Below are 16,973 nucleotides of genomic sequence, written 5' to 3' on the forward strand. Positions count from 1 at the left end.
ACTGTACTTGGCTCTGTGTTCTCCTATCGCTTTGACTACTCGATCTATATCTCATGCGACTCCAACAACTCCTTCCCGAACAACGTTTACTGTGGGTGCCCCTTTGGGAGAATTTCTAGGCCCACTCCCCTTTAACCTAGTTAAAAGCCGACGCGCGTTTCTACCGTATTCTTTATCAAGTCAAAAACAGTGGTCGAGCTGGCTTGTGATGGAGCATGTAGGAGAGTCACCCTGATTAGGGAGCTGGATTGCGGCTTAGTAGCTCATCTGAGACAGAATGTCAGCGTCCACACCGAAGGGTTCCAGCTCGACCACTTTTTTGCCTTGATAAAGACTACGGTCGAAACGAGCCTCAGGTTTTTTTGCCTCACCACTCTGGCACAAGTGCCTCAAGTGTTATATTGTATCTGAACAAATAAAAAACAATGTACAACAACAACTCAAGACTGAACTGTGAATAACTATCGAAAGTAATGGACCACCAATTTACTGCCGCGCTCACAACTAACAAGGATTTGTCACCCCACCTAGAACTTCGACCTCCCGGGAACCCTGGAGTTTGGTTTCCAGACAAACCATGTGCCAGGCTGCAGGCAAAACCCCTAACCCAGACTGAACGGTTGTGCAGGGCAGCTGTTTGTCCCGACACAAAACTCCAAACCCCTTGTAATGAAAAATAGCTTGTTTTACATTTTGGCTTTGATAAATCCATACATGGTATTCACCAGCTGCGCCCCCATTTAATTGCTGAATGCATCTCATTCTACTCTCTGTCTGCTGCAGTCCATTATTTCTCTTTCCACAACCTATCAGTCCCCTGCACCTCCTCATCTTTCCAATCCCTTTCCCTACTTGCCCCACTCGACTGGTATGCTCACCACATGGACATCAAAGCAATCAATTCATTGGAACTCTTCAAAACAAGGCTCAAACTCCAACAGGTAGCAATGGAAAGAACACCACAAAACTCCACCCTTCCCTCATTGGTTCTGTTGCAGGAATACCAGGTGTTACCGGTGCAGAGAATGTTTTCGGGATCTGAATTGGGACCGGTAACATGATGGTTCCTAATTCTGATGAGATGATTCCTGATGCTTTGCAGCTTGATAATCAAGGCACCCGAGATGCAAAACACATATCCCACAATGACAGGTGACCGCCCCCCAGCCCACCCCACCCCAAGGTCATGATTTAAGGAGTCAGCAGCTAAGAACACAGTGATCGGGCAGTGGTGGGCGACGCAAGTGGTGAAGACAAAGAAACTGCTCAGGGAAAACCCCTGTTCAACGTGGAGAGTAGCAGCTGCAGGAGGACTGTTCTTAAGTCATAAGCTGGAGACCTGCTGAGTTTTCAAGACAAAACCTGGAACAGTGAACGATGCAGAGTAAATGGCTGGTCCGCCCACAGGTTGGTTAAGGGACACTTCTGAAGGATAAAGAGGGCAGGGTGGGTCTGCAGGGGTCTGGATTGGTTGGTTCCACCAGTCCAATGGTTGAAGTATCAGTGATGGTCTTCAGATCAACCCAGAAAGTCAGTGCTTTACTGGGACTTGGATGGGGCCATTGCTGAATGCCTTCAATGGTCACCCTGGGGCCTTCAGCAGGTTGCATCTCCTTGTAGTAGTCTTGGTTCCAACAGGGATCTGCAAGTCTTCTTTTTATCCTAAATTCGAGCCAGGGTGGCCCCCAGTCTGCACAATTCAAACTGGAGAGGGCTTTCCAATCCTGGACAATGTCTTGCCCCACATCTGCCCAGCATCACACCTTACCAGAGTGTGGTTTGGGACCGGACAGCCCCAGCCCCCAAATCTGACCAGACACTCACACTGCCGCTTTGCCCAGATAATTCAAGGTTTCGTCTGGGGAAAGACTTTCCATATATGGCATTTCTTACCTGAGTTGACAGGAAGAAAGCCAAATGACAAGATGGCCTAAGGACAAGTCAATAAATGTGTGCCACGGCCGTTTTGAGTATATGATACTCAAAAAGGCATTATGCATTAAAATGCATAAGTGCATGCATGAAAACCGAAAAACATAACAGAAAAATATCCACTGCTGTCAGCCTGTCTTGGACACATCAAGAAAGTAACAGAAAAGTTCATATAAAAAAAGGGATTCAAGTCCCCTTCTGTACTTCACTGTAATGCGATGTGGGCAGCTTAAAATCAACAATGAATCTAAAAAAAGGAGACAGAGCCTATCTGCACTGGTAGCCTTAGAGATTCACCAGTCCTGACTAGTTTCGCTGTGCCTTCTTAAAAAAAATAATAATTGGGTTTGGTCAATAAAAGGCTCTGGTCGTGTCCCTGTTGAAAAGATATCAAAAAAGTAAGGTGGAAAGGGGACGGTACCTATGATTATGGAAAGAAAAATGATTTTTTCCAATGTAAATAAAGAAGCGCCTTATTGTTGTATTTCAGCCATATGTCTGCAAGACCTATATGTTCAATGGTTTATAGTTAATATGTCGAATCAGATATTTTCGAATGCAATAATGTCGAAAAAAATGCCAAATAAAATGATTTTTTTTTTTTTTTTTAATGAGGGGGCTCCCCCCAACGCCCTGGTTTTTTTAAATTTACAATGTATTTTTATTAGCTAAACCCAAAAAAAACATATAAATAAAAAATAAACATTCAAATTTTTTTTCGGCATTATTTTTTTAGACATTTTTGCATTTGAAATTTTTTTTTCGACATTTTAACTGGATACCATGTTCAATATATAACAATCAGCAAAAAAAACATGAACTAAATGTTGTCTGGATCACTTGCTTTGAATGCACGACTGTTGATGCACAATGCAATACATTTGTTTTCCTTCGGTGCACTACAACTTGACATTTTTATATGGTGGATATTCTTACCTAGTATAATCAAAGTACTCCTTGTGCTGATTCCGATAAAAGACTGAAAATTTTAGCATTCGGCCTGCAATCACTTCAGCTTTTTCCATAAGTTGCGTTAGGTGCACTTTTGAGTAATCTGTTAATACAAACATTTATTTATATGAATATTGAAACTCCATGAGATTGGCACACTGAATATACTTTATATATGGATAGACAGTTTGACAAAAATATTGTATGCAAAGATAAAATACACATTTGTTTTATGTCACAGAATGGACATTCAGGAACAAGAAATACGCCAAGATCTTGTGGTTAAAGTTCAAGATTGTTTTAAGGACTGCATACACAGGTGAGCCAGCCCAAAGAAATAACAAAGCATAGGTAGGCCTTTTTCCTAAAAATGTCTCTTATGCCATCTTTGCTATTCTCAGGATGGATGCTTAGGCTTTTGAGTCTCAGCCGTCACCTTTCAAAAGTCCTAGAGGAGTTACCTCTGACCTCTCCAATGATACAAACTCCAGAATGTGCTGAACCGCCTTTCTGCTCGTTTGAGCCCACGTGTGGGCTTTCCAATTTCCCGAACTCCAGGACTAAGCCAGTCCTTGACGTTCTGTAAGACCATTGGGGTTCCCTTCCAGGTGTCTCTTGGGTCAGCCAGGGGTGAGGCAGAAGGACTAATCACTATGAGCCTTCCTTCCTGACTTTATTCTCCCCACCTCCTCCCAAAATGATCACTAATCCGGGTCCCCCCTGGAACTTTCTCCCACAAGTTAGACCTGTCAAGGAATGGCCTGGCCCAGTAGAACCTCCTACAGTTAGCTGATTAACCTCCTTTCTGCCATCTGTCTATAAAGCTAAAAATCTCTTTTCTCTCATGCCTTTTTTTCCCCTCTACACCCCTTGGCCTGTCATCACCAGTCTCCTCATCTGAAGATGTCTCGTCCATAGTCTTCCCTCTCGCCTACCTCCTCTGTCTCCTTACTACCACATTGGCCTGTATTCACCATCTCTTCCTTGTCACTTGATCTTACAGCCTTCCTCCTCTCTAGTCTATACACCTCTTCAACCACCTAGGTCTTGTTAACTATGAAGTCCACTTCCCTAGTTATTGTCACCAACTCTGGGACCTACTACCTCCCTCCAGCCTTCTAATGTTACACCTTGCTTCAACTACACTCAAGGTTTTCTTCCCTCTGACACTTCAACCCTGGTTTTACTTTCTCCCTCTGTTCCTCTTACCGCCTTCCACGCCACTCCTAGTTTTACTTCTCTGTTCTTTGATCTGTCTTTGCTCCATCCTCTTTCACCCCCTTAGGTCTCATTACTTTCCATGCTACTACTTTTACAACTGCCCTCTGCAGCATTTTCATGTCTTCAGTCTTCTCCTAAGTCTCTGCATTACCCCTCCTCTTCAGCTGTCTTCCCTCTCCAGCTGTCTCCAAACAAGAGTCATGGAAAGAAAACACCTGATTTCTGAATATCCTTGGTGCCCGCCTCCCAACTAAACAGTGCCTCGTTCTGTCTGAATCTGATTGTGGAGATGCGAAAAAGGATGGTAGAACCACCTCCTGGTGAAATGCTCACAGCACGTTCAGTAAAAAGGTGGATTGAGTGCAAAGGATCACCTTATCCTTGTAACACGTGTATGGTTCAGAGGTGGAGGTGGATTTTGCTAACCCCTTATTGAGGTTAAAGCGACAAGCAAAACCATCTTCTTAGAGACCAACCTGATGTCAATAGTGTCCATGGGCTTGAAAGGTTTGTGCACTATTGCAGAGAGTACCACTTCCAGATTGAATGAGACATTTTAACCGGCGGGAAAAAGTCTACCCAGGCCATCAAGGTGTCTTTTTACAATTGGAATGGCTGAGAACAAGATCACTCAAATTACTGTATGTGCTAATAGCCAGCAGGTAGGCCCCTGGTATATACCCCTGGACTCTGGTGGTAGCCAGATGGGCTGTGAAGGAGGGAACATTTCATAACTGACAACTGAAGAGGTTTACACAGTTCTGTACATACCAGTGGACAAATCGATTTTGGTTGCTCCCATTCTGGTCACAAATAGCCTTATTTTCTAGCCTGCAGAATGACTGCCATGTTGACCTGCGAAAGGTATAAGTGACTAATAGTCATTTATGATACCAAGTTGCTAAAGAAAGAAACTGATAGAATGGGTGCCAGACCAGCTGTTGTAAGAATAGTCCAAAAAACAGTCTTCGCTGGCCAAAATAGAGCCATCACCAAGAACTGCCTCAACTTCCTGAACTTGCAGAGGAAATTGGAGGTGGGAAGGGGTAGGTAGGGCTAGTGAGGGATGAGCTTATCATTCAATTTGATATGGGAATCATCCCCAAGGGAGCACTTCCCCAGTCCTAGTAATGACATGGGATTGCAACATTTTCCATTGGTTTGAATAGTAAAAATGTCCCACCTCCAAAAGATTTCCTGATTTACTAAGAGATTTAGTTCCTACTCGTGACTCGCTGTGTTCAGCCTGCTTTGTCTGTCTACCTCTGTGTTGTCAGTGAGGTGGATGGCGTTATGCGAGTCCCCTGTTTGAACGCCCACTCTCAAAGTTCTATGGCCAGGAGGCAGGGAACACGAGATCTGGTCCATCCACATAGTTGACAAAAACCATTAAAGTGGTGCTTACTGAACAGATCAGCAAAATCTTGTCCTGAATCATGGGTTAAAATTACTTCAGAGCTTTGTAGATAGCCTTCAATTCTGACAAATGCATGCAGTGAAACGGATCAGTCTCTGTGCTGACGCCCTGAGTGGAAAGATCCTCCAAGCACTGCTCCCCAGCTCCTATGAGAGGAGTCAGTCGTGATCACCACTGCATGCAGGGACACTCGAAGGGAGCCCTCCACCACAGGTTGACTGGATCCTGCCCACCACTGTCCAATTGAAGAGAGGAAGGCATAGGAACCTTGTTGAATTAATTGCCCTCTCTTGTTTCAAACACCTTTCTAAAGGGAGCTGGTTGTGGCTCCTTTTCAGCCTGGTAAAAAGAATGATGGGATACAAGTCGCTAGGAGGCACAATGACCAGGACCTCATCTTTATCTCCTCTGATCTTGACTCTATTACCATTCATGCTCTGCCTCAATGCTGATCATGTTCTTGTCTGTTCATCCCTTCAGTTTTTTTCATATTTACCTCCCCTTAACATCCACCTTCCTGTGTACTGATCTTCACCGTTCTGACAGTCACTTGTCCCCTTCTGATTTGAATCCTATCTCACTAGTAGGGGTGGGGTGGGCGAAGCTGTTAAGATTCCGCTATGCCAGCCATGAAAATGTAATCTGTCGGATGTTATTCCACTTCACCATGCTACTTATTTCGTACCGCGAAACTGACAGGGTTGAAAAGAGCCAAGCAAAGTTTCTCCTGTTGCTGCGTAAAAACCAACAGGGTCAGAAAAGGACATCAAAACGTTGTGTGACAGCGCAAAACCAATACGGGTTGGTAAGTAACCACCCAAAGTTTCACGTATCGCTGCGTGAAACCAACACGGAATGAAAAAGAACTTTGCGAAGTTTCTTGTGCCATTGTCCAAAACTAGCTTCTCTTTCTACTACACTATTACAACATGAAAACAAAACAACACAGGGTATTGCCGCATAGTACAAAACTGCAACTGGTTCATTGCGCGCGACGCAGTGGGTCATGAAACGTACCACAGCGGCAGGTTCGGACGGATGAAAGAAGTCATTGGAGCACGAATTTACCAAAGTTCTGTGCGAAACAACAAAAAAGCCAGGGGAAAATATTTCGGTTGTTGCATGAAATTTCATGGTGGTGAAATTCCAGTGGCGGTGGAACCATCATGCTGATTCCACGGAATTGGCGGAAGCCGATTTCAGTGCAAATTTCACACTTTTCGTGGGTCGACATTTCAACCAGGACTACTCACTAGTTTCTATTACCTCTGAATTTTCGTCTGAGCTGCCGCCCAAAGTTAATCCTATGAAGTCTCCTCTGAGCTGCCTTTCAAAGTTAATCCGTATGAAGTCTCGTCTAAGCTACCTCCCAAAGTTAATCCTATGAAGTCTAGTCTGAGTTGCCTCCCGAAGTTAATCCTTGTAGAGACTCAACAAGAAATAACGGCCACACAAGGCAGTGTGATTCACTCAAACCTGAAGTGAACTTGAATGTGTGGGCACCAGTGCTGGAAATTGTCTCTCTATTACCTCTTCTTTTTGATAGTGTTGCTCCTCTGTCTGAATTTCAACCGGAGCGCAGATCGCCTTGGCTCTAGCTTTCTCCTTTTTTAAAATCTTTAAGGATCAAACGGCCGCATTATGAGTGAGCCGGTCCGGAAACAACGGTGGCAGTGAATCCACCGCCACCGTAGTTTCGGGACAGGCTGATTCCGAGTCCTGGCAGCGGGAGGTGTCACTCCTGCCAGGTCTGACCTCGCCACCTGCCTGCAGGCGGAAATGGAAATACCATAGACGGAACCGGTGTTCCCATTGTCCCCATCCCCATGGAGTCCTCTTGGACTCTATGGGAATGGGGATTTACGGAATTCCGTCTCCGGAATTACTGGGTCACCGGGGTTGTAATGCCCCGGTGATTCCGGCTTTCACGGAGGCGGAATGGTATTTTTCGGGTCTGGCGGCAGCCTGCTGGTTTTTCTGGCACAGCTACCGCCGGACTCGTAATGAGGCCGTCTGTAGGGCTGAACTTCATTGGCTAAAAAAAGATTTTGTTCCAATTATCATTTATTTTATTCTCATCAGCACTCTTACATCTCTTATCGCAAACAAGCTAAGACCACCTATTTTCAAACACTCATTTCTGACCAGGCAAATCCATCTAGATGGCTTTTCAACACTCAACAAGCTGCTGGCTCCTCCCTCAGCTGATCTATCTTGGTCCTATTATCTATCTCCAGTGAACCTTTCTAACTTCTTTCTCTCAAAGATTGAAACCATTAGATTGTCTGTTAATGCTGTGACTTACCAGGCTAATGCTGATCTGCTTGTCTCTTCTTCATTTGTTTCTTCTTCCTCAGTGTCTTCTTCCTTTTACCCCTTTTCACCTATTTCTGAAGGTGATACTACAGATGTGATCTCACAGACTCACACTACTGCCGCTCCTTCAGATCCTCTCCTGGCTTCCTTGGTTAAGTCTATTTTTCCTTCCCTTGCTTCATTTCTGGCCACTCTGTTTAATCCTTCTGTTTCTTCTGGTTTGTTTCCTTCAGCATTTAAGCTAGCCGCTGTTGTCCCTCTTCTCAAGAAATCCTCTCTTGATTCTTCAGATCCTTTGAATTTTCACCCAGTCTCTCTCCTCCCGTACCTATCCAAGCTCCTGGAATGTCTGGTTTATTCACACATTTTCTCTCATCTTAGCCTACACAACTTACTTCCTCCTCAAAAATCTGGTTTTCGAACCAGTTTCTCTACAGAAACAACTCTCTTAGCAGCTTATAATTCTATTTGTCATGCATGTCACCTGAAACTCTCTTCGCTTCTCATGCTGCTCGACCTCAGTGCTGCTTTGGACACTGTAGATCACCCCACCTTGCTCTCTATTCTAACTTCAGAAAGAAAGTATTCCTTTGTGAAGTTGACGACGACTCCCATAGAACATGGCATGGTGACCCCTAGGACGACGGGGCCCTCACTACATCTGTGACAATACCCTATCTCATTATGTCAATACTGTTTTATTAGCCCCTGTGCTCTGTGCGCAGAAATTGCTATGTTTTCTACACAATGTAAAATTCACTTGGCCTTTATGCAGCAAAAAACACAGTCCATTTTACCACTATAATAATAAGGTATACTATTTGGAAAGATCACTCCCTAGTGACACCCGACACCCCAATTCCCTCGCACTCCAGGGACTGATGAAGGCAATCATTTTAGAGGACTTATTTCATCACATTTGGGGGATTTCTATACTCACTTTAAATAATTCAAAAAGGCGCTGTGTCAACAGAAACCCTCAAGTGTATCCAGGGAAGTCCAAGCCAGCAGAGCCCTCTCCCTCCCCTTTTCAGGAAAGTAAGTCTGCTTCAGGTGAAGTTGGTTCACATTACCGCATGGACAAAGCCTTGTCATCTCCAGATAGAATCCATATGCAGCAATCATCCAAGAGGAGCAGGTGGTGTTCTTTCCCGCAGCTTTTAAAACATAGCCCCCCCTTTCTATGTGTTCCTGCTTTTTAAAATGTGCAATATTCCCATGCTTATGTCACACCATTTTATTGGTCAAATCTTTACATTGGCTTACTTTATAATCATACACTCCCATAGTATACCGTAAGGAAGGCATGGCATCAAAGAGCGAAGACAGACAAAAGTGATCTCAGGTCAAGGGTGTTCTTTGAACTTCAAGAGGTTGGTTGAACACCTATCAAACCTAAATCTAAGGATGGGAGCAAGCTAGGACCATCAAATAATAATAACGCAGAACTAGCCGAGTCTCACTCAAAATAAAAGGGCCTATACTAATAAACCTATTGCCAATCCTTACTTCTAAGAACAAATGGGTTTGGGACAATAATGTATGCAACAAAGAAAAGTATTCAAGAAATAATATGTCAGGACGGTTGAGCAGTTGGCTTCTCTTCCCCATGTTTTCAGCATGGGGCAAGGGAGCGCGTTCGAGCTTCGCACACACTCTGGCTTCTCTGCCATGAGGATACAATTCAAAGCATAGACATCACAGCTTTCTTCCAAAGTCTCTTTTCCAATAACAGTCTCTTACTGCACAGGACTTGTCGTAACAAACCAATATCAAAGTTCCATTTCTATTAGTATCTTCACACACACAAGTTCTCGCTTACAGGATTTATCATGGGTCTCCCTCCTTCAGGCCCGGAACCCTTTGTACCACATTGTTTGCTCTTGGTCTACCTCGTTCAGGCTTAGAACATGGATCTCCCCTGTTTGGGCTCAGATCCTCTTGATATCAAAATCAAAGACTTTCGAATGTGCAATGAGTTTTGCTTAAACCGTCGCAGGAGCACTTCAATTCACTTCAAACAATATTTCCATCAATCTTTTGGCTTTCGTTTCTCTTGGTGGGATACCTTACAGAGACATGCGATTGAGCACACTCACAGTGCCGGTCCACTCTGTTAACAGCATTGTATCTTTCTTTCTCAAGTTCAGATATTCATCAGCAGTTTAGCTTCACTCGTGTCTTTCATCACACGCGTTTAACAATGTTCGTTCCAGCGCTCATTATACAATGTTGCCGCTTGCAGCCTTGACTTCAACACAGACCGGCCATGCATCGGTCTCCCCAACACACAGGTTGTGTTGATCGCTCTAATGCTTCTTTGTTCTTAGAGCCAAAGACAATACCCCGGCAGCTGTTGCTACTCCCCACCTTGGTTGGTTAAGTGGGAGGGCCTTCGGTATCTCCGACATACTGTGCAGGAGTCTTCAGTCTGGTTTCTCTGCCTTATGATTTCTGCTTCAAAGGTTTCTGGAAAGTAATGGTTTCTTGCCGAAACGGTCAACTATAGTTCCCTTCTTGCAAACCATTCTTGGTTTTCCGTATTTTTCACCTTGTTTAGATGCCGACTCGAAACTGCTGAGTATGCTCTCGTGCTCCGACTTTTATCCGTGTGGGGAAATGTAATGGAAGTCAGGTGTGAGTGATTGTCAGTAATTGCCTGACTTTGCCTTACCATAGTAGCGGGACATGCCAGGTACACTGCTCAGGTGTGGGTCTGTTTTCTCCCAGAGCGGGCTGTCCGTGTGAAAGTGTTGTAGAAGGGAAAAGGGGGGGGGGGATTAAGTTCCCACGGATCCAACCTGGTAGGTGGGGTAAAGCTGTTACAGGAGGAGAGACACTGCGTCTCGCCATCCGGTGTCCCACTCCTACTCCCTGAATACCCCTCACCCAGCTGATCCTCCAGCACTGGTCCACCCCAAGGGTCTGGATCCAAAGGTGATGGCTGTGCCCTGGCCACTTGAGAGATTCCCGGGTACTAGCAGTTGAGACACCTTCAGGTTTCTCACAATACACACACCCACTCTTTATTGGGTAATCATAACTTCTATATATCATAACTTATAGACATTTTACCACAAAATAAAGTGGGTATCAATTTCTTGGTAGCAAATTACCACCTTGATGAAATATAGATTTCTGGAATCTGTTATCGTAGGCTGACATATGGATATGTGGCATAACTATCAGACATGTATTCCTGAAATTATGAATATTAATAATAATATCAATTATTTAAAAATGTAGAACATTCAAATTTAAACTGATATGAAAGAGGAGACTCAGCTTTTCGGCTGTTTGTAACTGTTAGCAATTAAATATTTTTTAAATGCAAGTAATTATGCTGATTTAAATGATCCATACATGGTTTCCTAAGGATTCCTGCCTGACTTTTGTTTCTTGGGTAATAAAACTGTGATGAATATGGACAATCCGTCCTTTCTACCCAGGGGGGAACTACCCACTTCGAGACTAGGGAGGTGAGCCCGCTAAGCAAGACCCACCATAGGGGTTAGGGAAAGCGAACCTCACTGGGGAGCGAGTTCCCTCTAGGGGAAAAGGACTCCCATTCCTACAAGAAACTCCCTATGAAGAAGAATCTGTCTGCAGATACATGAATAGAAGAGACGGATGTTACTTCTGTTTTACATTCAACAAATACTGACATTGCTTTTACATCATTGGCTTAAGGTAATACTGCCATTCCCTTGAATTCAGAAACTGAGGAAAAGCAACACGTCCCTTTGAAGTACAGCAGAGAGAATAAAGGGACGAGGAAACTTGAATGAAGGAGGAAGAATCCTACGCAGATGCCAGACTCTGATTTACAGACGTCCTGCAGGGGCAGAGCTGCGCTAGCTACACCGCGGATCCAGCAGTAGCGTGGAGAGATTCAGAGAGAAGGCAGAGATGCTGGAAGTCCGGCACCGAGAAAGGTGTTACAGCCAAGTGCGTGTTGGGGACGGAATGACCATCTTACCTGGTGGTGTGACCACGCTGCAGCTGTGGTGGGTCTGGGACCTGTGACACTACACGGAGGTCAGGCAGAATAGAGGAATGACTCCTCTCATTGGAACGCAATGGCCACAGAGACTGCCGAGTCAGGCAGAAGCAGAGACGAGACAGGGACGGAAAGACCGGCTTACCTCGTGGCATGACCACGCTGCAGCCGTGGTGGATCAGGTACCTGGGAAACTAGGACAGACCGGAGATACGAATGCTCCATTTGAAAAGTGAGGACCGTGGAGACTGTCGAGTCAGGCAGAAGCAGAGAAGCAGGCACTTACGTGCCAGCAACGCCATGAGAAAGGTGAACAGCAACAACCCCGCTAGGACGCCATCCTGCTCGAGCTCACCTGAAGGCATAGAAAGTACCAGGGTTGCACAGGTTAGAGGGAGGCAAGCGGAAACCAAGAGAGCGACAAAGGCTGACAAGGAGGGTTATGGGAACCCTAGAATCCAGAGTATTGAATATTGGCAAAAACCACATATACAACCACAGAGGTTAAATAAACTTAAGAGCCAGAGAGGCCTGGAGGGTGCTCGAGAAATAAGTGACATTGGTATAATGATAAGGAAAAGGGAACCGGGAGGGTTCAATCAACCTGTGCAAAGCACAGAACAAATGGAAAGTAGTCGAGGTGGTGGAGAAAGAAACTGACCAGAAGGGTTACGGGAGCCCTAGAAAACAGATTATTGAATCTTGGCAAGAAGCGCATATACAGCCTGAGAGGTCAAGGAAACTTGGAAACCCGTGGGACCTGGCGAGTCCTCAATAAATAAGTAACATTGATAAAATCATAAGGAGAAGGAAACCTGGAGTGTTCCATAAACCTGTGCAAAATCTAGAACCAATAGAGAGAAAGTGGACAAGCGGCTGGAAATGGAACAAGGGAAACAGTCCTGCACTTAGCAAACCTGAGTCATTTGATTTATATACAGACTTACAAGTTCATCTGAAGAGGCTAACTGAAGAGCTGAGAAGACTTCTTTTCTGAAATTTTTTTTTATGAACTGAAAACCGTCTGCAGAGAGAGAACCTAATGAAAATAGGACAGACATAGCTTAAGCTGCAAGGCAATTGCTTTGGCTTATATTTGTATGTTGTTTTTCTACAGTGGTACGACCAGATAGTGATTTGGTTTGGACTGAGGACTAATTTTGACGACGGATGAGCATCCTTAATTTAGAAAGTAGGGGAAATCCCTATTAGCAGTAAGGATAGATAGGTGCTTTCCTTGAGATATCCTCCTTGAGTCCTACACCTACTTCTGCATTGCCACAAAACTCATGCTAGCAAGCCTCTCAGCCAATAATTAACCTGGACCTGTGGACACAGGGCTTCCTATGCTTGGGATTCTATTAAGCTGAACTTGGTCAGCATTTTTGCCTTCAATAATGACAAAAATGACACATTAATGGCAATCAAGTCTGTTTGAAGCAAGAATTTAGGAGAAATGAGTGGATTGTCATGGGGATGCCCTGATAGTTATGAACGAGCAAACCACAAATTTCATTTTTGGAGGAATTGTAATCAATGTATTTTCAAGTATTTTATCATTAGACAAGGCTGCTGTGGGAGGGATTAGTGCACACAGACATTTGTTTCTGGTGGGCCTATTGGGTTTTCATGATTTAAAGCAAACACAGGTTACATTCCAGAAAGCCAATGCAAATCTCATGTAAGTCTTAACCTCCCCACATGGGAACCTGTATTCAGGACTGCAGTGAAGAAGTGTGCATGTCAGTGAATTCACTGGAAAACCAACCAGTATTGCCCTAAGCCAACTTAGAGCACCTTAGGTTTCTGTATGCCCGAGTGGCCTTAATGTATATTGTGTTTTTTTTTTACATGGAATTTTTACTTACAAAGCCTCATATTATACCAAGGACTAGAGATGCAATACATAAACATATAAACATAAAAAGCAAATTAAGAACGGTGCATCTATAACAATAACAGGAGTTATAAAAATCAGGAGAAAAATAGAGCAAATAGGAGAGGAAAGAAGGTGCGGATAAAGGTAAACAGTGAGCCAAACCTGATCAAAAGATGCACAAAATAATGTTAAAAACAAATGTTTACACAGGATATTAATCATCTAGAGATTGTTTCCGTTTGAAAGACACCTTTTCCTTTGCTGAAATAAAAACATACCATGTGTCCATTCTTCATGTAGCGCTCTTATCCGAATTCTTCCATTTTCTTAAGATTATTTTCTTGGACATTATTAAAGCTCTGTACAACCAGTATTTAGTCTCATAAGACATATTCGGAATCAATGACAATTGACCCAAAACAATGAGAATAAACTCCAACAGCAGCTTTACATGACCCGCATAAATCCGTCTGTAACAGTATAGAGTCTTGCATCTTCAATGGCGCCCAATACAAACAATGAACAATTCTCTGCTGGGTGTATCTCAGATCCACCTACATTCGGGAGATGTCCATACATATTGTGAGACAGGCATGGTACCAAGGGAGATAACAGACATCAGATGTGCAGTTCTAGACAAAACTTTATTAATGATCAGGATGGTGTAATGCATAACTTACCCCATACTATAGTGGGATTTTCCCTACCTAAAGAAACTAAGGAAAGACTGTGTCTGCAAATCCAAAATAAAAGTCTGTCTGTGTCACAACCTATGGCTGTCCTCACAGCTATAACTAAACATTGTGTGGGAATCTTCTCAGCAAAAATATGTCTTCAAAATTAAAGGTTAAGCTACTTTCAGCTTATGTTCTTCTTGGTTCCCTATCTCTAGTTCAATACAGTTCCAATAGAGGTTCACTTCAATAGTGTTTTGTCAATTTCCGAAATTACCTTCTCCAAGTTCGAATGTATCACAATTCACACAAAACTGATGTCTTGGGATTCCCTTCCCCAAGTGCAAATGTAGCACAGTTCACACAAAACAGAGGTCTTGGGACTCCTCTCCAAGACAGCGTTCTCCGGTTCTCCGGTTGTTTGACTTTCAGGGTTCCCTTCCCCAAGACTTAGCATATGATATGATATGGCATTTATAACGCGCCTGTACACAAGTGTTTCTAGGCGCGACAAGACAAGGAGGGGGAAACAAGGGAGGGCAAAAACAACAATCTTACTAGGCCTTGTGTCATTCAGATCGCGCAAGTGCAGGGAGTGCGGGAGGGAAGACGTGCAAAAGGAAGGTAGGGGAAGTGGAGAAGTACAAGGGAGTGGGGAGGGAGAAGTGCAGATAACAAAGTGCAGCCAACAAGTGGCTGTGTGCCAGTAATCAGATGGTGCAGCCAGAGGGTGTCTAATAAGTGCAGAGAATGGGTGGACCACAAGTGCTAGGAGGGTCAAGAGACTGTGCGAGGTGCAACTGTACAGGCAGGGTCCTGGTTCCAAGTTCAGAGGGTGGCCAGGTAAGCCGGGTGCGTGGAACAGACTGGTCATCATATTACTCACATTTGTTTCATCTGCTCAAAGTTCAAAAAGAAAACACTGGGTCCGTTTGACCGACCTCTAGGTTTGCTTCACCAATTGTTTCACAGTTCTTTACAGATTGTTGACCATTCAGGGTTTCCTGGTCTAGGCGCACAGTCCACCCATCACAGGTCATGCAACCAGTAACCCTATACTTTTCTTTGGCTTGATTCTTGATGTTTTTAACTTTCAGAGTAGGAGAATTTTGGGTTTAGGCGCAATTGTCAGACCACACGCCCCACCCATCACAGATCGCGCAACGATAAGTCTCCCCAAAGCTGTTGGGTCCCATCTTCTGCCTTGAGCTTTCACTTTCCACAATTGTATTCCTTACAACACTCTTTTATACCAGTTCTTGGCTTGTCATATACTTGTGACTCTTTCTCACGTTTGCCGTTATAATTGACAGCCTTTGTTATCTTTGCATGTGTAATACTCAAAACAACTCTTCAATCCTTCATATGCCTTTAGTTCTGTTCACACTCTGTTTTACTCGTAGTGTGCCATTTGAAATGTCTATTTGACTTAAAGTGCTCATTCACCATTCAGAACATCGTAGTTTACACAAATAGCAACCTTCAGTATTCAATAGATGTAACATTTACTTGTGCTCGTGGAAAGTTACTTATGTGCGGTACCTTCAGAGTGCTCCGGTCTCCTCAGTGTCCTCTAACACTTACAGATTCTTCGTAGCTCCCTCCCGGCTGCTTCCACTGTTCCTGCTGGTTTTCTCCCCGAACGGGACTACAGACTGCAAGTTCGCCAGGCACGTCGCCAGACACACACTGGCTCCCCTGCTGCACTCTACATGCGTCCCACGTCCCTTCTGGTCCCAAAGGTTTCCGCAGTTCCAGCTGCACCCGGACTTGGGCATGGGCATGGCGTTGTTTCTTTGCTGTATGGCAGGGCCTGTTGCCTGCCTTTCCGATATGGGGGCTCCCGGTCCTGCAAAGTTCATCTTACAGGTCTCCTGGGATTGTTGCCGGCTTCATGGCTTCCTCTCTCTCTCTCTTCTCTCGCAATGTATGATTTTGGGCTCCACATTTTATACTCTTTACCATTGTCAACAGGCTGCAGGTAAAGTGGGTTACACTCAATTGTCTGACCTTGTATAAGCCTGTTAGTGGGACATGCCTGATCTTCATTACTGGTTGCCTACAGGCCCCTCTTCTTCGTCCCAGTACTAGAGTGGTGTTTACAATAGGAAGTGTGCACTACTCTTAGCTGTCTTTTCCTCTTCTCAGTATTTGGTGGGAAACTACAGGGAAAACGGGATACGATTGACAATATCCCATGAAGACTGGGGGAGGGTAGGTCAGTGTTAGTGAAGGGGATACCATGTCTCGCCTTCAGGAACCCTCTCCCCAATCCCCAAGGACCTTCCACCCAGGTGATCCTCCCTCACTTGTCCACCGCAGGGTCAGGATCCAACCCTTCCCTGGCCCCCTGAACAGAAGATCCGTGGGGAGTAGATGTGTGAGTACCTTCATGTTTCTCACAATATATCTGATCAAACAACATTCAATATAGAAGAACCCGTGGTAATGTTCTTTCGACTGGATGTTCCTCCCACGTATTCCTCATCTTTGATGTACTGCGATATCCTGATTGAAGTGGGGAAATTTTCTCAGCCGAGGGCACTGTGCGTCATCCACCTTGTGCCCTCGAGAGCCTCTGTC

The 16,973-nt window shown here is 44.4% G+C and overlaps 1 protein-coding gene across 3 annotated transcripts in view; it reads right to left on the reverse strand.

The window, feature by feature from the left end:
• The window catches only part of PHYHIPL (phytanoyl-CoA 2-hydroxylase interacting protein like), a 384,776-nt gene that overhangs the window by 187,407 nt on the left and 180,396 nt on the right, over positions 1–16,973 (reverse strand). For all 3 annotated transcript variants that reach the window (XM_069611223.1, XM_069611224.1, XM_069611222.1), the window contains one exon: positions 2,869–2,986. In XM_069611223.1, coding sequence (XP_069467324.1) covers positions 2,869–2,986 — 118 coding nt within the window. The remainder of the gene's footprint in view (positions 1–2,868; positions 2,987–16,973) is intronic.

The sequence above is a fragment of the Ambystoma mexicanum genome, chromosome 8 (assembly GCF_040938575.1).
Source record: "Ambystoma mexicanum isolate Mex_15411 chromosome 8, UKY_AmexF1_1, whole genome shotgun sequence".
In the NCBI taxonomy this organism is placed as follows: Eukaryota; Metazoa; Chordata; class Amphibia; order Caudata; family Ambystomatidae; genus Ambystoma; species Ambystoma mexicanum.